Source organism: Oncorhynchus clarkii, chromosome 9 (assembly GCF_045791955.1).
Source record: "Oncorhynchus clarkii lewisi isolate Uvic-CL-2024 chromosome 9, UVic_Ocla_1.0, whole genome shotgun sequence".
Lineage (NCBI taxonomy): Eukaryota > Metazoa > Chordata > Actinopteri > Salmoniformes > Salmonidae > Oncorhynchus > Oncorhynchus clarkii.
Genome location: NC_092155.1, coordinates 25,803,053 through 25,828,846, shown reverse-complemented (window position 1 = coordinate 25,828,846; position 25,794 = coordinate 25,803,053). Strand labels below are relative to the sequence as shown.

At 41.3% G+C, this 25,794-nt stretch overlaps 1 protein-coding gene across 1 annotated transcript; it reads right to left on the bottom strand.

Annotated features, from left to right (window-relative positions):
• Positions 1 to 7,985: 7,985 nt before the first annotated feature.
• Positions 7,986 to 17,777, bottom strand: LOC139416130 (zinc finger protein 34-like). Its single transcript, XM_071164451.1, has 8 exons — positions 17,448 to 17,777; positions 16,878 to 17,080; positions 16,453 to 16,554; positions 16,250 to 16,345; positions 12,665 to 12,775; positions 12,338 to 12,458; positions 11,243 to 11,560; positions 7,986 to 9,668 (listed from the first exon to the last, which is right to left on the bottom strand). Exons 1-8 carry the CDS (start codon positions 17,467 to 17,469, stop codon positions 8,656 to 8,658), a joined length of 1,986 nt encoding a protein of 661 aa, XP_071020552.1. The 5' UTR covers positions 17,470 to 17,777; the 3' UTR covers positions 7,986 to 8,655.
• Positions 17,778 to 25,794: the final 8,017 nt, after the last annotated feature.

Here is a 25,794-nt window from a genome sequence, read left to right as displayed (position 1 = left end):
ATTATAGTGATATGGAAAACAGCATACAAATTTGGCCTGTGTATTCATTTGCCTATAACTAATCAGAATTTCATTATGTTTACATAAAAAGAGTACTTCAAAATGAGAAGATCCTGCCATGGAAAAGACGACTGGGTGGACAAAGTGGAAAGGAGGGGAAAACTCACCATGCAGCAGGACACCTTCAGCTGCGGGGTCTTTAATGCAGGTTTGATAGCTAACCATTCATTATTGAAAATATAACTGCTGTGTGACAATTAGGTCAAAAACTCTTATTTTTTGGTATAGATGGCCAAGGAAGTTGCACAGAACTTCCCCTCCCAAATTGATATAGAACCTTCACAAAAGCACATGGAGCAACTGCGAAACTAAATGGCTGAGGATATACTAAAAATGTCTGGTATGTAATGACATTTGAATTCAAAGTAAATGTAAATTCTTAATTTGTATGTAGTTGTGTGGGATATGTTCAGTTCATGTCTATGATGAGTTCAACAAAGCCAACACCTGCTTCTTGTGTGTCACCGATAAAGAACCTGGATGTGGCCCAAAGACTGACTGGGTTAGTAACTTTATTTAACACGTTTATAATCTTTTGACAACAGTGACGGCATGTAAGACAATTTTTGATAACACAATGGATGGCTAATTCGTCATACGTTATAAATAATATCAATGCAGTGTTACGCTTTGTTTTAGATTTGATGTTTTGTATGCCAACAGTGGTTCAATGTGCTGTCCCTAGGACTGAAGACAAGAGTTCAGAGTGAAGAACACAAACTGGAAGTGCTCTCTTTGTTGTTGAAAATGTATGCTATACCCCATCCACACTGAAGAGGCTCTGAAATGTACATCAACCAGGGATAAAGAGAAAGTCAACACTGAAATGTTTCATACTCATTTGAATGAAAGTGTCTGACATGTTGGAAATTATTAAAGGTCTACAATTTCTGCTTAATTTGTCAATATTACATTTTTATTCATTGATTTACTGGCCACTATTACTGTGGTTACATGTTCAGTATATGTATTGACCAGCAAACCCACTGCAGCCTACCTCAAGCTCACTCTCCATCCCTGCTTTGGACAATTAATAACATGACTCTCGTACTTTGCCCTATTCCTACTTTATCTGGTGACAACTGCATGCATGGCCATCCTTGTAGAGTTTCCGAGCCTTGTTTTATATCTTATGACACAATATTGTATACTTGTATAGAGCAGACAAACCCAGTAATCTGTAAAAGTTTTACCATGTTAAAGGTGGTCCAAAAGCTGTCGAGACCCCTTCACAGAGAAACTGCCCAACAACAGAAAGCCTGTGTTGTGAGGCCATTGCACTGATGAAGCATACAGCTGATGAAGCAATTGTAAAGGAGAAGATGAAGCAGATGTTCGCCTATCGCCAAAAGATGGTTCATGACCCAGTGAAGTCCTCTGAAATATTCACAGCATTCCAAAGACATAGCAGGAATGGTATGTGGATCTTCGACTGCCTTGCCTTAACTGTCAGGACAGTTTTTTTCTGTTCTACAACAGTCTGATTAGTACTGATATATTACATGACGATAGTGCTACACCATAATGTTTACTGTTCTATCTTGACTTATTCCATCTTGTCTGCAGATTGAGCAAGGTTTTAGTGATGCAACCTCTGCAAAGTTCCTGGAGAAGTGGCCTACTCTCTCCAAGCAGAAAGTTATTGACCAAAGCCGTGGCCTCACACAGACAGGCGACCTGCAAGACCTGGTTCAAGATGCTGAATCCACAACAGAAGTGGAAAATGGTATGCTGGAATAAAAGTATTATACTAATGGAAAGGTGCATTATTTTTGACAGCAAAATGGAAATGTAACTTTCAGTGAAAATGTGTACTTTCAGGATGGGACAGTGACATGTCCTCTATTTTGGTCCTTGTCCACCTTATGCCACCGTCACCTCATGGCCACAATAGACCAGGAAAATTCTCAGCCAGACACACCAGTAAGTTTATCAAGGTGAGGTTACAGTTGACTGTTCTCTCTCCATTCCTAATCCTAAACTACTTTAAAGATTATGGACAAATTGTAAGATCATGTGTAGCTGTAATTTAAATTGACAAACTGTTTGCAAACCGTGATTCATTTTAATAGCAAACTAATGAAGTTCTTGTGTCACACAGACTGGGGCCAGCATCTGGAGAGCGCCATGGAAAGCCTTCAACCCTATCTGCTTGCTGTGGGGACCCAGAGGAGTGTGATTCACAAGTACTTCATTGTGATTGACAAACATGCAATACATTGTAAGTCACCAGACTCTCTTGCCTGTTTTGATGATCTTTTCAAAGCTCACTTTGTCTTTGGTACCTCACATCTCCCTCACCAGCTGTCAGAGCAGCTTACAGATCACTGCACCTGTACATAGCCCATCTGTAAACAGCCCATCTATCTATCTACCTACCTCATCCCCATACTGGTATTTATTTATTTTGCTCCTTTGCACCCCAGTATCTCTACCTGCACATTCATCTTCTGCCAATCTATCATTCCAGTGTTTAATTGCTATATTGTAATTAATTCGCCACCATGGCCTATTTATTTCCTTAACTTACCTCATTTGCACTCACTCTATATAGACTTTGTTTTCTTTTGTTTTACTGTATTATTGACTGTATGTTTTGTTTATTCCAAGTGTAACTCTGTTGTTGTATGTGTCAAATTGCTACGCTTTATCTTGGCCAGGTCGCAGTTGCCAATGAGAACTTGTTCTCAACTAGTCTACCTGGTTAAATAAAGGTGAAATAAAATAAAAAATTACTTTGGTTTTGTTGAATCATTCAGTGCCAGATATTGTTGCCGCTTTTGTCTTGCTGAGAAAGGACTTTCAGACTGAATTTGATGAAGATTCACCCAAGATAGTTATGCGAACTCGAGCACTTCATGCAGAACACTGCCAAAAAAGGAGACGAATCCCAGTCTTCCCTTTGAAGGGTGTTAAACGTTCTTGCATTCTAAACTCCTTGCAGTACTTCAATACATGTGAAAACTTCTGTTGATATTATGCATGATATCTTGGAGGGAAGTGGCACAAAATAAAATGAAACTGCTAATACTGCACTTGAACAAGTACACAACATCAAATTAAATAGTTAAACCTCTTTATTCTCCTGTCTATGGTTACATGGAGCAAGGTAACAAACCTCCGGCAGTGAAGTTAGAGGACTAATGACTTGGGGTTAAATGCTATCCAGTCCTGTTATTTACTTCGCAATCTACCACTTATCTTTGGAGACTTAGCTTGTCCAAATTATCTACACTGGTATTTACTGTTGCTTCAGATAGTAAAAATGTTTTTTAAACACTTAAATCGCAGAACACCACAGGTTATCCAAGCAATTGTTTCCAAAAAAGAGGCTGCTACCGAAGCATCATTTTATGGTGCATTACCTCACATATACAAGTCGGAAGTTTACATACACTTAGGTTGGAGTCATTAACTCGTTTTTCAACCACTCCACAAATGTCTTGTTAACAAACTGTTTTGGCAAGTCTGTTAGGACATTACTTTTTCCAACAATTGTTTACAGACAGATTATTTCACTATCACAATTCCAGTGGGTCAGAAGTTTACATACACAAAATTGACTGTGCCTTTAAACAGCTTGGAAAATTCCAGAAAATGTCATGGCTTTAGAAGCTTCTGATCATAATTTGAGTCAATTGGAGGTGTACCTGTATTTCAAGGCCTACCCTTCAACCTCAGTGCCTCTTTGCTTGACATGGGAAAATCACAAGAAATCAGCCAAGATAAATTGAAGACCACAAGTCTGGTTCATCCTTGGGAGCATTTTCCAAACGCCTGAAGTTACCACGTTCATCTGTACAAACAATAGTACGCAAGTATAAACACCATGGGACCACGCAGCCATCATACCACTCAGGAAGGAGATGCGTTCTGTCTCCTAGAGATTAACGTACTTTGTTGCGAAAAGTGCAAATCAATCCCAGAACAACAGCAAAGGACCATGTGAAGATGCTGGAGGAAACAGGTACAAAAGTATCGATATCCACAGTAAACGAGTCCTATATTGACATAACCTGAAAGGCCACTCAGCAAGAAGAAGCCACTACTCCAACACCGCCATAAAAAAATCCAGACTACAGTTTGCAACAGCACATGGGGACAAAAATCGTACTTTTTGGAGAAATGTCCTCTGGTCTGATGAAACAAAAATAGAACTGTTTGGCCATAATGACCATAATTATGTTTGGAGGAAAACTGACTTGCAAACCAAAGAACACCATCCCAACCGTGAAGCACAGGGGTGGCAGCATCATGTTGTGGTGGTGCTTTGCTGCAGGAGGGACTGGTGCACCTCACAAAATAGATGGCATCATGAGAAAGGAAAATGTGGATATATTGAAACAACATCTCAAGACATCAGTTAAAGCTTGGTCACAAATGGGTCTTCCAAATGGACAATGACCCCAAGCATACTTCAAGTTGTGGCAAAATGGCTTAAGGGCAACAAAGTCAATGTATTGGAGTGAACACCACAAAGCCCTGACCTCAATCCTATAGAAAACTTGTGGGCAGAACTGAGAACGCGTGTGCCAGCAAGGAGGCCTACACACCTGACTCAGTTATACCAACTCTGTCAGGAAGAACGGGCCAAAATTCGCCCAAACTTATTGTGGGAAGCTTGTGGAAGGCCTCCCAAAATGGTTGACCCAAGTTAAACAATTTAAAGGCAATGTACTAATTGAGCGCATGTAAACTTCTGACCCACTGGGAATGTGATGAGAAGTAAAAGCTGAAACTGAGTAATGTATTTGGCTTAAGGTGTATGTAAACTTCCGACTTCAACTGTATGCTTAAAATTGGACCAGTTTTGCATAGCTGGTGCATGCTCTATGAAGAAATGCATAATTTCTTTAAAAAAGCTTCAAAAATGTAACTAACATTGGGAAAAAAACAAGTCAAATAGCATACAGTTGGCAGACATTTGACACCAACAGTCATGATCAGTCCATGTAAAATGTTATCTTTAAAATGTGGTGGGCTGTAAGATGGCTGAGACTCTTCAGGTACCAATTGACACCATGGTGTTAAATGGGCCAAACACCATGGAAATATGTATCGTTCAGTTGTTTGTCTTAAAGTCCATGCCAGATGCCAGTTTCAGAAAATCCACCATATTGTTGTTAAAGATGAGGTTACTTTTGCCCTACAATGTCTTGATGAGCATTTTAATGCATATAGAGTTGGGTGTACAACAGAGGGACCTTATGTAGTTGATGTTAAAGAGCTTTTCTGTTACAAAGCATTTGATGTACAGATGTCTTACAGTTGTGATGATTCAAGTTTGTTTATTGTCCCATACGGTTGGTTTCCTGTGACTCTACACTGCACAGTAAGCTCTTTAAAACCAAGATGTATTGTATTGCAATATTGGCTTTTTTATTTACTTTTAATACAGGGGGGACAGATGCTACAATTTTATTTTCAGTGTTTTTGATATGTGAGATGCCAGTTTCACAAAATCCTCCATGTCATTGAATTGCAATATTGAGCTTTTTATATGTACATGTATTAAAGTGAACGGAGGCCAACATTTCATTTCAGTCCACAATTTTATTATCATCAGTATTTTAAATGTATTGCAAATGTCTTACATTTAAGAATAAAGTGCTTTGTTAAATACTGACTTCTGATTTGACGTTAAGTTCAGTTGAATGATAATATTCAATTCTATATTGAGTGAATTGGCAGTAGAGTTGTTTCCATGTTACTCTAAATGGAGTAAATTACAGTTTGTAGAGTTAAATATGAAAATTGAACTCTGCAACAAGAGTAATAATTTTTACTCTATTTAGACTGGGACCAAATGTTATCTTTTGTAGAGTATAATTATATTCAATTTGAGTACAATTGACTGTGTAATTTGTGGTATTAAAAGTGACTGCTAATATGTAAAACTGCATGAAATGTGTACAAAATGATTTTTTCTTAGACCTGCAAATACAATAATGGATTGAAGCAATGCTTTTACTATAAAGGAGATCTTTCCACCCCCAACTCTTGTTCACGGTCTGTGAACCCACAACCTTCTGGCCCGCAGGACTCTGTGCTATAAAATGTCCTGCCTTCAGGACAAAGAACAGTTCCTTTAACTGCTTATCTAAGTCTCTGGTCTGTCCAAGAAGTGAGGATAAATGGTAGACATGTTCTCTGCTATCCACTTTGTTTTAATTATTATTTTGGGGATAAGGGAGGTTCACTTGTTTCAGGGAGGGTTTAGGTCAAATATATTTAGCTGAGGGGAGGGCCATTCATTTTCATTTCAGAGAGGTCCGATTTATATACCGTTCATTCCCTAAGCAACCCTAATTAGACTTACCTGTGTTAATGGTTTTCACAGACAAAGTTGAGTCAATTAGGATCCCAATTATTTACTGCACATGCATCCTGGGGTCCACATAAAACATACAAATACATGAAAGTACAGAACAACAGACAATAACATAAGATACAGTAAATTCAACAAATATGTATATATGAAAGACACCAAGAGACTACTATTTACACTATTCATATACAGTTACATAAAATCTTTAGAGGAGTGGCGCTGTGATACAAGATGCTAAACTGGTGGCAGAGCATTCCACAATGAACTGGCTCTACACAACTGAGCGGTGCATTAAATCTGTTTTTGGTTTGGGGTAGTGAAGAAACCCATATGTACAGAGCATTCGGAAAGTATTCAGACCCCTTGACTTATTCCAAATTTTGTTACGTTACATCCTTATTCTAAAATTTATTTTTTTATTTTTTTATCCCCCTCTAACTACACACAATACCCATAATGACGACAGCAAAAACATATTTTTTTTTTTTTAAGATTACATTTACGTAAGTACTCAGACCCTTTACTCAGTACTTTGTTGTAGTACCTTTTGGCAGCAATTACAGCCTCGAGTCTTCTTGGGTATGACGCTACAAGCCTGACACACCTGTATTCGGTGAGTTTCTCCCATTCTTCTCTGCAGATCTTCTCAAGCTCTGTCAGGTTGGACGGGAGTGTTGCTGCACAACTATTTTCAGGTCTCTCCAGAGATGTTTGATCAGGTTCAAGTCCAGGCTCTGGCTGCACAACTATTTCCAGGTCTCTCCAGAGATGTTTGATCAGGATCTCTCTGTACTTTGCTCCGTTCATCTTTCCCTCGATCCTGATTAGTCTCCCAGTCCCTGCCGCTGAAAAACATCCCCACTGCATAATGCTGCCACCACCATGCGTCAACGTAGGGATGATGCCAGGTTTCCTCCAGACGTGACGCTTGGTATTCAGGCCAAATAGTTCAATCTTGGTTTCATCAGACCAGAGAATCTTGATTCTCATGGTCTGAGAGTCTTTAGGTGACTTTTGTCAAACTCCAAGCGGGCTGTCATGTGCCTTTTACTGAGGAGTGCAAATTAAATTAAAAATGCAAATTAATTACTTAATCATACAATGTGATTTTCTGGATTTTTGTTTTAGATTCCGCCTCTCACAGAAGTGTACCTATGATAAAAGTAGGAAAACCTGCAAAATCGGCAGTGTATCAAATACTTGTTCTCCCCACTGTATGTTAGAGAAGCTTCCATTGAAGAATACTCTGAGTTCTATTGGATAGATAAGTAACTCTCCAACCATGTGATAGCAGGTGATTGTAAAGCCAAAAGTGAGTTTTTTCAATAACTAATTATGATCAATAATATCAAAGGCTGCACTGAAATCTAACTATACAGCTCCAACTACCATCTTATTATCCATGTATTTTAGCCAATCAGTCCTCTGAGTCAGTGCAGTACAAGTTCCCTTCCCTATATGTACACTGAAAATCAGTAGTTAGCTTGTTCTTTAAAAAAATATATTGTATTTTTTCAATGATAGATGACTTTGCTCATGATGCGCACCCCTCAAAATGATACAAAAGTGCACTGGACTTGAAAAAAAGATACAGATGTAACCATGTGTCATTTAATGTATTATCTGACCAGCATGAGTGCTCCCAAATCAAAATTCCATGTGCATTCCACAGGTCACGTTTATAAGTGAGTGTTATTTTTTTTATCAAGATGAGGAAAAGTTTTGCTGGTTGGGAACCATTGGTTTAGACAAATCACCTTAGTCAAACTATAGATCTAACGAGCATCACTATCTTCACCAACATAGTCCTGTACAGAGCTCAATGTCCCTCAAGACCAGGAGTCTCAAACTAATTTTCTTCAGGGGCCACATTCTGTCTTCGATGAGGTCCAGAGGGCCACACCACAAATGTAATATTACCTTGCTGTGTAATTCTGCAATAACAGTACTCCTGTATCAATCCGTTATGAAATGTTCGACCCTGACAAGCTTTCATTTCAGTGACTGAGTGGGCAGGATACAGTGAATACGTATGTGTGATTACCTAATATATGGTGTTGAAAAGCTACCACCTTGAGAAATAAAGTAACCAATGACATCAATATTACGAGAAATCATATTACGCTGTCATTAAATGCCTCGCTATCACAAAATAGCCAATTATCTTAGCAAGTCAACTTTAAATGAAATAAAAAATACAATTTTTATGGCCCGGGAATCATAACGTTGTTCCAAAATGTGTGTTGTTAGAACATGATACACTGTGGCTACGGCAACTCCTGTCCAACAAGGAGTGGTGGAACATTGTCTTTCTTTCTTTCCTTCTTTCTTGCCACACTTGGTGACTTGTGGTGGGCCGTACTGATATTACACACTGAAACCCGTACATTTGTGGCTGTTCCCCGATGAACCCGCTGATGTACTTTCAGGTTGCCGCTTTCAGTGAATCTCCGATCGCACATTTTACACTGGTAAGGTTTCTCTCCTGTATGAATTCGCATGTGTCTGCTAAGGTCGCTGTGGGACGTGAAGCATTTGTCGCACTGTGTGCAGGAGAACGGCCGCTCTCCAGTGTGGATCCGCCGATGTATTGTGAGATCGTAACATCTTCTAAACCTCTTCCCACAATGCTCACAGCTTTTGGGGCGTTCATCTGTGTGTGTTCGTGAGTGTACCAACAAGGCACCTGAAGTACTAAAACTCTTTCCACAAACGGTACATAAGAACGGTTTCTCACCTCTATGCCACCGGAGGTGACCTATCAGTATTTGATGTTGAATAAATCCCTTCCCACATATAGAACAGACAAAAGGTCGCTCCCCGGTGTGGGTGCGTACATGTGATTGTAAAGTTCCTGCAGACCTAAAGCCTCTGCCACAATGTGAGCAAACATATGGCCTTTCTCCAGTGTGAACTCGATGGTGTTGTTTTAGAGCCACCTTTGTTTTGTATCTCTTCTCACACTGGTCACAATGGAAGGGCTTCACCTCAGAGTGAACGGTTTCGTGTCGTCTCAGTTCATATGAACATTTGTGACCCTTCCCACACTGGGAGCAGATGTACCTGTTCTTCCTGGTCTTCTTGGCCGAGGAGCTTTCTGTCTCACTGACAGGCAGGACGTTGTTCTCAGCTCCAGCTTCTCCAGAGTCCAGGATCCCACGGTCCTCCTTTGGATGGTTCTTCTTGATGTGCTTCTGAAGGGTGAGCCATCTCCTGTTGGAGAATTGGCACTGTGAGCAGGAAAAGCCCTGGGACTGGGGGGGCTTGGCTTTAGCTTGTCCTGCAGGTAGATAACACAGGAGGGTGAAATAAGGGCTGGTGAGTTCAAAGTTCCATTGCAGATTGTTGTCAGTAGTTGATGAGGCAATAATATAAAGATTTAGATTTTATTCATGCAGAAATCTGTGCAATTATAGAATCTGTGCACTAAATAGATCAAAACTAGTGGAGCTGTGCATCAAGAAATCCTTCAAATACAAGTGACTAACGACTAGGGCTGTGGCGGTCACAAAATTGTCAGCTGATGATTGTCAAGTAAATAAAGTCTAATTAATCCATGTAATATAGCCTACACCTTCACAATAAATCCATTATTTATTTTAGACAGGTCTAAAGAAACATGATATGAAGAAAATGTAGTCTATTTCAGAAGAACAGAATAGCATACCGAGTTGTCCTTATGTTAGGTCCTGATGTGGCTATGCTATTAGGATATTCCTTCACATTATAAGAGCAGTAATGCGCACATGGTAGTACGCTATAAGCGCAAATGTTGCATTTGCGGTCACTTTTGATAATGGTGTGTTCCTGCTAATGCAATTATGCATGTACTGATTTTATTATAAAAATGCCTTTTTAAAATGGTGAAAATTATCTTCCCCAAATTTGAAACTCACGTGCTGCTTCTGTCTGCCAGTTAGGGTCTACACCCCGTGAAAAGAAGATTAATGTGCTTAATTTTAAGTTATTTGGCCACTTTAGTTGTGATACAAACCTTATTAAAACATAGGCATATGTGCTAGGCTACATGAAGTGTACAACTTTTATTTGAAAAAGTCGCTAAAATAAAATAATGCATTGTTTCTTATGCTGGGCATCATACATTCATCAAGTGATGGGTGACAATATTAGCCTATCAGAATATTATTGATTTAATCTTGTCTTCACATATATTATTTATTATATGTGTGAAATTTGTTTTGATTTAGAATGGACCATTATCATGCACCGGTATCGAAAAAGCACATGTCATCTATGCACTTAAATAGCAAATGGAGGACGCTTTTCGCGTGATTCATTTTCATCCCAACCAGGTAGGCTATACTCCCATTGTAAATATATGCTATACTCCCGTTGTAAATATATGCAATTTGCTTAATATTAGGAAAGTGGAGAAATAAAAATAGTGGGCCTAACCTATAGAAAGCTGATGGGATCCTCCTCTTTTTAGTAGAGGCCATCACTCTATTTTCTTGAGCAATTACATAGCCTATAGAAATGTTGCGCAACATGAGCTCATGGAGTGTTTGATTAAATTTTTGATTACATTTGCATTGATGTCAGGGTGATTAGAGGGACAATAGAGTGCTGAGTACAAGGCAGATAGCAAGTTTAGTAAGCTACTAATGACCAGCAGCAGCATCAGAGCTTGGAGAAGCCTAATTACCGTGACTAAGCGGTCACATGGAATTTGACTGCCTTCATGACTCGTGACAGCCGATGTGGCGGTAATACGGTCACGGCAACAGCCCGACTACTGACCCTACTCTATTACTGGACAAAGTAAACAACTTCACCAACTCAGTTTGCCAGTGTATGGATGTATGCAATGTAATCCGCCCTGAATTTCCTTACCATTGACGGCCACTAATGATGGCTGTTTCTGCTGCCCAGAATTCCCAGAGGATTCCCCAGCCTCTTCCAGTCTTTCAGCGCCCTCATCACTTCCCTCATTGGTGTATTTGTCCTCCCCACTGACTTCTTGCTGTCCCTCCTCACCACTCTCCTGTTCTTTCGGTCCTTCAGCCTCTTCGTTCTCTCCCTTTCTCCTCACATCGCTCTCGTTCTTCACCGTGCCTTCTTCTATGCCTCTTTTGGTATGTTTAGACTTCAGTGAGGGAGCGAGGAAGGACAACGTGGACAGGATGTTATCAGAGTCATAGAACAAAAAATCTGGAAGAAAAACCACGTTTACATCCACAGTTTTTATGCAAGTCATACCGTATATAAAATGTAAAATCAGGACAGCTCTTTTTTATAAAGGACATAGATAATTTGTTCGTTTGACATGGTGGGAGTTTTTGGTGCACGATGTATTATGGGAGAAACGACTTTATGCACAAATATTGACATAGTAACCACCAAATCGAAGTAAACTTGGTCATGTGATATGGTGTGTGGTCTTCCCACTACAACCCGGGAAACCATGCAGTTTATTAAGCAACATAATTTATTTAATAACTTCACAGGGTGATGAAAATGCCCAGTGCTGAGCTTGATGCTCCTTTCCAATAAATATAGGTGGTGACATGAAGGTCGATATTAAGCTGCCATTAGACAAATATTCCTTGCTCTTAAGTATAATATTCTCATGTAGACTAGCCTACCTGCGAGCTGTTGTCTGGCACATTTGTGACAAAACTATCGGTGATGTTGAAAATGCGATGGAAACACATTGAACTTTAGATGTTGATTCGGTACATGAAAACAAAAAGTATAGTGTGTCATCACCCACCTACTTGTATATCCGCATTAACACAGTTTGGTGGAAACACCACATTTTCTTTATGCAGATTTTTGAATATTCACATGAAAATCGGTCGCCAATTGGATAGAAACCTAGCCAGAGAGAGAATCCAAATAATTCCACATTCTCTTTCAGGAGAATCCCCTACAGGTATTTTACCCAGAGGTTAACAAGTTCAAATAGATCACCTGAGGGATCCTAACCTTTTTTTAGGTGCCCCAGATTTCTATGATGCTGCAGCAGTGTTTTCAGATGCTCAGGGTCAGAGAAAGACTGCTGACACTCTTCCAGGTCAGCAGGGGTCAGGTTGAGAATGGATGCTGTCTGAGAGGGAGAGAAGAATAAGTATGTCTGCAGAACAGAGAAAAGTGCTGTCCAATCCCACATGACCCATAGCCACTACCCCGTTGTTTATTAATTCATGGAATAGGGTCCTTTAAAATTAAAATAAATCCTACATTTTAAGCAAGTATACAAATGAACATCAACATGTTTTAGGTGATCTAATAGGATGGAGATGGAGTCAGTACCTGTGTAAAACTGGGCACTGGCAGCATCTCCTCCAGTCTGTCAAAGAACTGCCACACCAGTATCTGTAGTGCTGTGTCATACCTAGTGCTGTACTGTACAGGGAACACCTCCTTTAACACAGAAGTAGAAAGGGAGAGTCATGTAGAAATGTAATCATATTCAATATTTGCCATTAAGTCATACTAGTCCTTTGAACAGAAAATGGCGCTGGAATAAATGGCAGCAGTTTTATTGTTGGATTATGTGGGGTATTTTCATGTTATTTGTAACTTATTTTGTACATAATGTTTCCGCAACCGTATGTTACGGCAAAAAAACAGCTTCTGGATATCAGGACAGCAATCACTCACCTCGGATTAGACAAGTATTTTTTTCTTCAACAAGCAGGACGCACAGGACATTCTCCGAACACCCGACAAGGTGTTATTATTTGCAAGAGGAAGAGACGCAGGTACAGAGGACACAGGGCAGGATGCCTCGTGAGGATCCACAGAAGGCGAGTGGGAAAGCTGCCGTTACCGTCAATATTACTCACCAACGGGCAATCATTGGACAATAAATTAGACGAGGTACGATCACCAATATCCTACCAACGGGACATCAAAAACTGTAATATTCTATGTTACACGGAATCGTGGCTGAATGATGACATGGAAATTCAGCTAGCGGGATATACGCTGCACCGGCTAGATAGAACAGCTCAGGGGGGGGGGGGGGGGGGGGGTGTGTCTGTGCATATTTGTAAACAACAGCTGGTGCAAGAAATCTAAGTCAGTCTCTAGATTTTGCTCGCCTGACGTAGAGTATCTTGTGATAAATTGCAGACCACACTACTTGCCTAGAGAGTTTTCAGCTATACTTTTAGTGGCTGTTTATTTACCACCACAGATGGGTGCTGGCACTAAGACCGCACTGTCAACTGTATAAGGAAATAAGCTAACAGGAAACCACTCAACCAGAGGTGGCGCTCCTAGTGGCCGGAGACTTTGTTGCAGGGAAACTAAAATTAGTTCTACCAAATTTCTATTAACATGTTAAATGTGCAACCAGAGGGAAAAAAATTATAGGAAAAAAATTATAGGAAAAGAATTCTAGATCACCTGTACTCCACACACAGAGACATGTACAAAGCTCTCCCTCACCCTCCGTTTGGTAAATCAGACCACAATTCTATCCTCCTGATTACTGCTTACAATAAAAAAATTAAAGCAGGAAGCACCAGTGACTCGATCTGTAAAAAAGTGGTCAGATGAAGCAGATGCTAAACTACAGGACTGTTTTGCTATCACAGACTGGAACATGTTCCGGGATTCTTCCGATGGCATTGATGAGTACACCACATCAGTTACTGGCTTTATCAATTAGTGCATCGAGGACGTCATCCCCACAGTGACTGTACATACATACCCAACCAGAGGCCATGGGATTACAGGCAACATTCGCACTGAGCTAAAGGGTAGAGCTGACACTTTCAAGGTGCGACGAACCATCAAACAGGCAAAGCGTCAATACAGGGCTAAGATTGAATCGTACTACACCGGCTCCGACGCTAGTCTTATGTGGCAGGACCCCCAAACTATTACAGACTACAAAGGGAAGCACAGCCGCGAGCTGCCCAGTGACACGAGCCTACCAGACGAGCTAAATCACTTCTATGCTCGCTTCGAGACAAGCAACACTGAGGCATGCATGAGAGCATCAGCTGTTCCAGACGACTGTGTGATCACGCTCTCCGTAGCCGACGTGAGTAAGACCTTTAAAACAGGTCAACATTCACAAGGCTGCGGGGCCAGACGGATTACCAGGACGTGAGATCCGGGCATGTGCTGACCAACTGGCAGGTGCCTTCACTGACATTTTCAACATGTCCCTGATTGTGTCTGTAATACCAACATGTGTCAAGCAGACCACCATAGTCCCTGTGCCCAAGAACACCAGGGCAACCTGCCTAAATGACTACAGACCCGTAGCACGTACGTCCGTAGCCATGAAGTGCTTTGAAAGGCTGGTAAATGGCTCACATTTACACCATTACCCCAGAAACCCTAGACCCACTCCAATTTGCATACCGCCCAAACAGGTCCACAGATGATGCAATCTCTATTGAACTCCACACTGCCCTTTCCCACCTGGACAAAAGGAACACCTATGTGAGAATGCTATTCATTGACTACAGCTCAGCGTTCAACATCATTAGTACCCTCAAAGCTCATCACTAAGCTAAGGATCCTGGGATAAACACCTCCCTCTGCAACTGGATCCTGGATTTCCTGACGGGCCGCCCCCAGGTGGTGAGGGTAGGTAGCAACACATCTGCCACGCTGATCCTCAACACTGGAGCCCCCAGGGGTGCGTGCTCAGTCCCCTCCTGTACTCCCTGTTCACCCACGACTGCATGGCCAGGCACAACTCCAACACCATCATTAAGTTTACAGACGACACAACAGTGGTAGGCCTGATCACCGACAACGACGAGACACCCTATAGGAAGGAGGTCAGAGACCTGGCCGGGTGGTGCCAGAATAACAACCTATCCCTCAATAATTGTGGACTAGAGGAAAAGGAGGACCGAGCACACCCCCATTCTCATCGACAGGGCTGTAACGGAGCAGGTTGAGAGCTGTAAGTTCCTTGGTGTCCACATCACCAACAAACTAGAATGGTCCAAACACACCAAGATAGTCGTGAAGAGGGCACGACAAAGCCTATTCCCCCTCAGGAAACCAGAAAGACTTGGCATGGGTCCTGAGATCCTCAAAAGGTTCTACAGCTGCAACATCGAGTGCATACTGACTGGTTGCATCACTGCCTGGTACGGTAATTGCTCGGCTTCTGACCACAAGGCACTACAGAGGGTAGTGCGTACGGCCCAGTACATCACTGGGGCTAAGCTGCCTGCCATACAGGGGAAGGCCCTAAACATTTTCAAAGACCCCAGCCACCCCAGTCACAGACTGTTCTCTCTACTACCTCATGGCAAGCGGTACTGGAGTACCAAGTCTAGGACAAAAAGGCTTCTCAACAGTTTTTACCCCCAAGCCATAAGACTCCTGAACAGGTAATCAAATGGCTACCTGGACTATTTGCATTATGTGCAACCCCCCCCCCTTTTACGCTGCTGCTATTGTCTGTTTATCATATATGCATAGTCACTTTAACTATACATTCATGTACATACTACAACAATTGGGCCTACCAACCACTGCTCCCGCACATTGGCTAACCGGGCTATCTGCATTGTGTCCCGCCACCCACCAACCCCTCTTTTACGCTACTGCTACTCCCTGTCCATCATATATGCATAGTCCCTTTAACCATATTTACATGTACATACTACCTCAATCAGCCTGACTAACCGGTGCCAGTATCTAGCCTCGCTACTGTATGTAGCCTCGCTACTGTTATTTTTCCCTATTTCTTTACTTACCTATTGTTCACCTAATACCTTTTTTGCACTGTTGGTTAGAGCCTGTAAGTAAGCATTTCACTGTAAGGTCTACCTGTTGTATTCGGCGCACGTGACAAATAAACTTTAATTTGATTTGAAAGAGGGATTTATGACATAAAGATGTTAGCCATCTCACCTGAAAAAAATGTTCCCTCTTCATCGAGTCTTCTAGCAGAGTTTGGACCAGCTCCACAAAGTTATCCTTTGAGGCCTCCACTTCCTTGTCTTCGCTCTGAATATGTACATCACACACAAAACAACCATCTACAATGAGAACTAGGTAATGTAGAATGGCCATTACCAGACTGGTGTGTTTTACACATATTACAGGTTACTTACCCCTTTATGTGTTGTGCATGAATGGATTCTGTCCAGGTGGGGCTGGATAGTTTTGTAGCCAGCTGGGTTAGACTCCACACCACGACACAATTCAAGAACCAGCTGACACAGAAGATGGAGGCATTAATAACAGTTGCCTGAACAACTTATATACTGAGGAAACAAACAGAGTCAAATATGTAACTGATCATGAGTAAACAGAAGATGAGTAAATTGTGATGAGCTATCTTCTGTCAGCATCCCTCGTCTCTGATTCAGAGGGGTTAGGTTAAACGCGATAGACACATCTCGGTTGAATACATTCAGTCGTGCAAATGACTAGGTAACCCCTTTCATCATACTTAAGTGGTAGACTTTTTTATGTTATTCTTCTGACCCCTACTGCGTACACCATTCCTAACCCTCAACACTTCCACCTGTCTCACCCTCGCTCTCAGTCCCAGGATGAGTTGGACCCTCTGCTTGAGCGTCAGGAGCTCCGGAACCATCTCTGTCACCAGAGTCACAAACTCCTCCAGCTTCCCATACTGCATCACGTTACGCTGCTGTGCCACTTGCCACATGGATGCAGACATCAGACGTAGTGGTGGCACCAGGAGACGCAGGGAGGATAGAGGGAGATGGGGACCTGTCACCAGAGGAGGAATTTAGACAGCTCATGTTAGTACACTCCACTGTTTTCATGTGGCATTTCAATTTGTAAAACAAATTGGCTATATGTTTGAAAGTACAGTGTGAGTGTCAAGCACACGGGCAGCGTTTAGACAGGCAGCCCAATTCTGATCTTTTGCCCAACCACATCTTTTCAGATCTTTTGCAGAGATCTGATTGGTCAAAACACAAATTAGTGAAACAAGATCAGAATTGGACTGCCAGTCCTTGCACATTTTAGCTAACTATTGGTATTTGTCCAGCCGTTAGCTTGCCAGAGTGGCAGGGTCAGGCTTGTCGACGTTACAGACAATAAAAAACATTAACATAACAATTCAACAAACCTGAAAATGTTGTAGGGTCCATTTCCCCATTCACTTGGGGAAACTTTCCAATTAGCTAGCAGGTGCGGCAAAGGGTGATTTTAAACGTTAGCTAGCTAATTATTCATTGCCAGCAAAACAACATCGACAGCTGGCCTGGCTAGTAAACAATGTGCCTCCCTAAGTCATGGTTTGACTATTTTCTGAACTACTAGGCTCGACTTGTCACAACCATTTTAACTAGCAAGTACATTTTTTTATGCAACCAGAAATGTTTTGAAACGAGTCTCTGCAGCTTTTCTTCAACATGCTCAATTTCTTCCGCATTATGTGAGTCACGTGGTATGCAGCAGAGCCAACCATTAGCTCCAGTGACCCCAACAAGGTGTATCATTTAAAGTATACCACTGGAGGGAGGCAGAAACCTATCAAATGAAAAACGGCGGTCCGTCTCAATTGTTAATCGTGACTTCCTCTCTTCAGCTTCTTGCCTCGCTTTTATCGTGTGAAGTTAGGTCATTTGGATATTTGTTTGTCATTTATGTTATTTTTTAACACCAGCAAAACATTTGTGTCGATAGATGCTTAGGGCACAACTGTGTTATTGAGGGGGCGATATAGAATAGGTAGCATTTTTGGAGGCCTCATCAAAAGATCACACACCTTTGTGATACCATGTACAACATACATTGACGTGTTAATATGTCCAGGACGAGTTTGGTTTCCAACCATTCATCGTAATCAATTTACATCCAACCACAGAAAGTTGCATGAGCAATTCAACACAAATATGGATGAAGAAAATGTAAGATACTAAAACCCTTTTAATTAACTGAAACTGTATGGCTAATAATCAAAACATATTGCAATAGTTGTACGAATCACAATTATAACACGCAAAAATAATTAATCTTTCCTTTCTCTGTTTCATAATTTTCCTTCAATTTGCACAAGGCAGAATGTGTCTCACTGGAGAAAGCGAGTGAGCGAAACAGCGCCCCTCTGTCTCTGTATGTGCAGCCCATCTATCTGATGCTGTCTGGTCAAAAATAGTATAATATTGTTGCCGCCCATAGCATTGAAACAAGAGGGAATTTGGCCTCCCTTAATAAAGGGGAGACCAAATGAATGGTGAATGGTCCTAGCCCACTGCAAAAAAAGTGCCAAGGGAAGACAGTTTGGAATTGGCTTCACACCAATCACATCACATCAAAGTCAAATGCCATTGACAGAAAAAAATTGAATTGTTGCGTCTTGTTGTGTTGTTTTCCTCCAGTGGCTAACTAGCTTGCTAAAATTGGCCTTTCCGAAATTTGCCATGGAAGTGAGATAGGGATTTGGACTTGTGGTTTTACTTAATTCTCCGTACTGGCCAATGATTATAACGCTAATTCTGATCCAACCATAAATTCCTACATTGTGCCCCTGGCCTGAGAGGATGGAAGTTCAATATGTAGCTAGATGCAGTAGGCTAATGTTAACTAGCTGGTTCATCGTTGCCCATGAAAGGAAGTTAGGCTAGCGAGCAACCAGCTTTATCCAGGTAGCCTAGGACAACAAAAACTTAAAGTGTGTACTTTACGACAGCGTCATAGACCTTTTCGTCAACATGAGAGGAGGATGGCATTGGCGTTTCTCTACAAGTAGGGTGAGTCAACATGTTCTTTACACACACACACACACACACACACACACACACACAGAGAGAAATCAGTACCATGAATATTTCGGAAACATTTTTAATTTTTTTTACATGCAATATCCTTTGTGGACTCCACCGGACAGATGTTACTCTTTTGTTTTGTAATGTAACAAAGGTGTGGTTGAATTTATTCTGCCACTGTGTCTTCTTATTGTCTCGGACTTAGGCCTATATCACGGTGGCAATGCATATTAACTAACAAGTTATAAGGCAAACAATGCAATTATCACAACACATAGGTTGTAATATGGCTTATTTTTCGGTCTTGGCTTTCTCAGGTGATTTTACCCATGCACCGGAATTGGTTGAAACCTATTGTATTTTGCTCTGTGACCCAACTTTCCATAAGGCTTCAAGGTCATGATATCTACCTTTCTCTTAAATGTCATTTGGACTAGATTTAGGCTGGGAGTGTAATAATTGTTGACATTTTTATAATGTGCATTGTGGATAGATGGCAGCATTCACGCAAAACTGAAAGCGCGAACCACTGCATTTAACCATGGCAAGGCGACCGGGAATATGGCAGACTACAAACAGTGTTGTCATTCCCTCCGCAAGGGAATCAAACAGGCACACCTCCAACTCAATCATCAAGTTTGCAGACGACACAACAGTAGTAGGTTTGATTACCAACAATGACGAGACAGCCTACAGGGAGGAGGTGAGGGCTCTGGGAGTGTGGTGCCAGGAAAATAACCTCTCACTCAACTTCAACAAAACAAAGGAGATGATCGTAGACTTCAGGAAACCGCAGAGGGAGCACCCCCCTATCCACATCGACGGGACCGCAGTGGAGAAGGTGGAAAGCTTCAAGTTCCTCTGCGTACACATCACTGACAAACTGAAATGGTCCACCCGCATAGAAGGTGTGGTGAAGAAGGCACAACAGCACCTCTTCAACCTCAGGAGGCTGATGAAATTTGGCTTGGCACCTAAAACCCTCAAGCTTTTACAGATGCACAATTGGTACGGCAAATGCACCGCCTGCGACCGCAGTGCTCTCCAGAGGGTGGTGCGGTGTCACGACTCCCGCCAAAGTTGGTCCCTCTCCTTGTTCGGTGACGGTCTTCTAGCCATCGCCACTCCACCTTTCATTTTCCATTTGTTTTGTCTAGTTTTCCCACACACCTGGTTTACATCCCCTCATTACTCTACGTGTATATTATCCTCTGTTCCCCCCCATGTCTGTGTGTGGTATTGTTCGTTTCGTTACGTGTGTAACACTACAGCCTGGTTTTGCGCCGGGTATTGTTTGTAACCCGTGGTTTTGTTACTTGTACCTATTTGTGTAATTTGTTGCGCTCACTTTTTCCTTGGGATAGAGTGTTGTGACGCTATTGTGTCCGGCTGTTTTCCTCTGCCTTAATAAAGTGTGCCTGTTCACTCATCTCTGCTCTCCTGCACCTGACTTCCTTTGACCAGTTGCGCACACTCTGACATGCGGTCTGCCCAACGCATCACCGGGGGCAAACTACCTGCCCTCCAGGACTCCAACCGCACCCGATGTCACTGGAAGGCCAAAAAGATCATCAAGGACAACAACCACCCGAGCCACTGGCTGTTCACCCCACTATCATCCAGAAGGCGAGGTCAGTACAGGTGCATTAAAGCTGGGACCGAGAGACTGAAAAACAGCTTCTATCTCAAGGCCATCAGACTGTTAAATAGCCATCACTAGCACATTAGAGGCTGCTGCCTATATACATAGACTTGAAATCACTGGCGACTTTAATAAATGGAAAACTAGTCAATTTAATAATGTTTACATATTTTGCATTACTCATCTCATATGTATATACTGTATTCTATTCTATTCTACTGTATCTTAGTCTATGCCGCTCTGACATTGCTTGTCCATATATTTATATATTCTTAATTCCATTCCTTTACTTAGATTTGTGTGAATTGGGTATATGTTGTGAAATTGTTAGATATTACTTTTTAGATATTACTGCACTGTCAGAGCTAGAAACACAAGCTACACCCGCAATAACATCTGCTAAACACATGTATGTGACCAATACAATTAGATTTGTAATATTAGAGTGTTCTAGGATATTTTATCCAGTATTAGGATATTTTTAGTGGGACATGGTTGCATGCAAGTTCCTGTCCGGTGTCATGACGTTGGCCTGGGGGTAGGTTTATGACAGTCATAAAAACCTCTTCCCCCTTTTTCCTCTCTCTACCCTAAAGATGTGACATTTGAAAATCCCTTGTTTAACATAAAGATTCTGGGAACATCAGAAGGTGGGGGGAAATTAACTATATTCTGGTAATCCGACCAATTGAACATATGCGGTGGTACTTAATGAATATGATGTCAGTTCAGTTGTCATCTGAGACATTCTCATCAATGATAGGATGACATAAACTCTACAGTGGAAAGTCTGCACTTTGTAGTTATCGGATTCACATGGAATTGTTGTTCAATTTAAATGTTTGAATATAAAACTACTGGTGAAGAGATGAAATGTAATTTTAGCTTCCAAATGAGAGATTTGGGTTTTCATAAGGTTAGGGCTCTGCTCAATCAGTGGCCCGCCCCTGTGAAGAGTCATGGGTTATAAAACTTTTCAAACACACCCTTCTCGCTCCACTATATGAAGCCTTGACGAAAATGTAACCTCCGGTTCTAAGTACGTGAGGTCTGCCACCTCTGCGTTAAAAGGACTAACATGTCAACTACAGAACTAAGCCAACCTCAATGTGAGCTTTGGTTGCGAATGGTATGAACTTTGAACTCTTATTCACTACAGAAGTGATACCTCCTAGCCGTTGAGTTAGCAACAGCAGCTGCAAACGTGGGCTAGGAAAGAACAGACAGAGGAACCCGTCTACCACACAACGACGTTACTACAACGTATTCAATTTACCACCAGAGACATTCTTCAAAGGACAAAGGACTTGGTTGGGCAACACGGCCTTCCATCAGCCTCCAACCTACCGAAGCGCAGCTCAGAGTAAATATTTATTGCATTTTCCTTTTCCAAATGGGCGGTAATTTAGAATGCAATAGATACTGTATTTACGATAGAGACATCGCTTCTCCCTTTGTTCTTCAGTCTTCCCGCTCTTTCACTCAAACCAATCCCCCTTTTCTTTGTGTAACCAACTGTCATATCTGTTCCGCCCACTAGGGACGTTTTCCTTCATGATATAATTTGTAATCAAGGTATGATTCATTCTTTGTATATGTAATTCTGTGTGATTAGTTAGGTATTTAGTAAATAAATAATTAAACCCAATTTTGTATTGCTGATTCAACTTGTTAGCCAGGGTTCGTGAAGATAACCAAGAATTTACAACTTTCAGATGAGACTGAATTAAGATGACGATTAATATTGACTGCTATTGATGTAAAATATTACTAGGTCTTTAAGAGATTATTCGGAAGATAACAGCTCTATAAATATTATTTCGTGGTGCCCCGACTCTTTAGTTAATTACATTTACATGATTAGCTCAATCAGGTAATATTAATTATGGAGAAAGGATTTTATAGAATAGCATGTCATATCACTTAATCCGGCATAGCCAAAGACACGACACCGGGTTCACAGTTGATGTCCACTATGACATAATTATGACATCATGGTCAACATAAGTTTATCCGTAGGCTACTTTGGCTGCTGCAGTTCAGACAGTTCAGGCAGACTGTGTCCGTGGTTCAGACGTGTCTAGATGGCCTAGCCTAAAATACACATTTCTGCACTTTTTTGTTTTACAACTTGATTCAATGGCAGCTTTGTGTTACAGAGGAAAAAAACATGATCATTTTTACAATGTCTTCATGAACACTACGTGCTATGGTGATTTTAACAACACTTAATTGGAAGAATGTCACCAAGAGAAACAAATGGAGGAGGAGGTAAAGGAAGAAGAGGCAGTTGCTCAGCTGAAGAAAGAGAGGAAGGTACGATTGGTCCTCTGGTCATTTGCTAGGTTTTAATCTATCTGTTCTTGTATTGGCTAAATAAAGGACTGCTTGACTTGATGTTCCACATTAGGGATAATCATTTATTACGCAAGAGTTTACTTCACCCCTCAGGAATGGAAAAGGACGTCTACTTCCCAATCCTCATCAATTTCATGACGAATCTCACCGATACTGTTGGTATAATCAACATCTTTCAATATACAACAAACCTGTCTGAACCAGTACAAAACAACTGAACATGTTTACTTGTCTTTATCAGGCAGTGGAAAGTGATTCAGGAGGGAATTTGATCTCCTGTAAGTTTCTGTCAACATTTGATGTGCGATTATTTGATAGAAAGTTTAACATTAAAGTTTGTCATATCGACTAACTAAGCACTTGACACAACATCCTCTCAAAAATAAACATAATTATTTTTTGTATTGAAACAGGTGACCAAAGTACACCTTGTCAAAATGTGCTTGGAAGATAGCGAAAACAGTTCTTCCCATATAGAGATCCTCATCCCGGCCCTTGAACACATATTAAAGCTTGGTGCTGCTAGAGAAGCTAGCTCCTCCCCCTCGCTGACTGGATCAGAGTGTGCCAACATTGCAAGCATCCAGGAACACGTGGTGAGGATGAACGAAGGTCTACTCAAAAATCCTGGCAGTTTAGTCAACGGGTCAAGACTCCCTACCCCTCATCCACTGAATTTGAGCAGAGCCTGGAGATGTGTGAACACAGAGTTACAACAGCAGAGAATTGAGGGCGAGTGGCAGTGGCACACAACATTACAATATTACTTATTCTAGAAGGTATGTTTACCAACCACATTTCAACTGAGTGCCTGACCCAAATAATCTCATCACTGTTTACATACTCAATTCAGGTGAATTTTTTCCACACATTAAACAGCATTTGACAGTTCCAAGAATGAAAAGATAAAGAACTACTGTTTTTATGGTGAAGAAGGAAGGCAGACACCACATCTATAGAGAACTAAATATGACAAATATTGTGATGTAGTTGAATTCAAAGTATTAATTTGTGGAGATGAGTAGTTAAACATTAGACAAGATTGAGCAACTCTTGTGTTTTGTTTTGAAGTTCCAAGACTTTGTTGCAGAGGGCACATGGAGAGGCTCGACTTACAGATCCTTTTAGTGCCCTCTTTGGGATCACAGAGGGTACAATTCTTCAGGTTCTGGGAGATCAATCCTGCTCTTTTTTGCTCACCTTGATTGACCAGATCTGTGGTCAGAGATGTCGTGAGTCAGGTTAACTCTGACATCTCACTGATCATCTCCTGTTCCAGCTCAGGTAAATCAAGCCCAGTGTTGTGTGATACTGGCAGGCGATATGCCATGCAGGCTGCCCAGAAGGTGGTGTTAGTTATCTCTGCAAAGCTGCAGAGGATTGGAGTCACTGGACAGGCCACACCTCAAGCCAAGACCAATCCATCTAAGTAGAATATGGACATTGAGGCTTCTCTTGCAACGTTGCCAGGAGGTAATGGCTGTTATGGCTGACTCCGAAGAATGCCAGCAAGAATCAATGGATGTGTTTAGAATAATGTTGCACACAAAGTACAAATTTAGGCATCAAGTTGGTGGTCTTAATTGTGTTGGTCTTAATCTGGAACAATACGCATCAGAGAAACAAATCTCTTGAAGAGCCTTATCCTCTGGCTGCATGTTGAGTGAAAAAAGCTCCAGAAATGCAATGTCAACCATTGAGAAACGAGTGTTGACCTGAAGTCTGAAGCTATTAGCTTAGTTCTCATTAGGTCTAGCAGAATTCTATCTGTACAAATGTCTGCTGGCAGACCTGAGATTTCAAGTAATCTGGCCAGTCAAACAAATCTGCCAGCTATGTCAGAAGAACATTTATCTACTACAATTAATGTGGGTTCTGAGGCCTCCGGAATTATGGAGTTGTTTGTGCGATACACTTCATATCACAAACAATCAGATTTGACAAAAGTGAAAGCTGTCCCGGTGGCACGTTAAAAGGTTGCAGAATATGCTGTTTTACTCTCAAATTTTGGCCACTAAAAGCTCAGATTGAGTCAAAAGAGGAGAATCTAGAGCAAGCTAAAAATGTTTCTTCAAAATTATTTTTGATCCAGCAAGAGTGAGCCTATGCTTCTAGGGGCCATTTCACCAGAAGTGGCTCTTCATAGAGGTCAAAGCGAAAGCTCCAGACCTATGATGGCTCTTAGCCATCAGATCATTCAGCTTCAACTAGACTCTACCGCTAAGGAGGTTATGAGCACGATTGTGTAATCTTACAAGCCAGAGGTTCCTGAGAATATGTCCCTTTTGGCTATGGTGTTTGTGGACAATGTCAAGGCTTGGTTAAAGGACATCTCTGCCACAAGTTCCTCAACTTCTTTATCTGAGAATTTGTGCGTTGCTTACAGTGCAGTATTTTGGGAACTCTTAGGTCAAACGTTTCATGCAAAGGAAGCTAAACAATTGAAACAAGTCCTACACTGAACAAAATTATATACACATCATGTAAAGTATTGGTCCCATGTTTCATGAGCTGAAATAAAAGATCCCAGAAATGTTCTATATGCACAAAAAGCTTATTTCTCAAAAATGTTGTGCACAAATTTGTTTACATCCCATGTTAGTGAGCATTTCTCCTTTGCCAAGATAATCCATCCATCCGATAGGTGTGGCATGATTAAACAGCACGACCATTACACAGGTGCACCTTGTGATGGGGACAATAAA

Excerpts from the sequence above, each read along its gene's own strand:
- LOC139416130 (XM_071164451.1), bottom strand. The coding sequence starts at position 17,469 with ATGGACCCTACAACATTTTCAG. Across the intron at positions 16,346-16,452 it reads CATGCACAACACATAAAGGG|AGCGAAGACAAGGAAGTGGA; the intron begins GTAAGTAACCTG and ends GTACATATTCAG. Across the intron at positions 9,669-11,242 it reads ATCATTAGTGGCCGTCAATG|GACAAGCTAAAGCCAAGCCC; the intron begins GTAAGGAAATTC and ends ATCTACCTGCAG.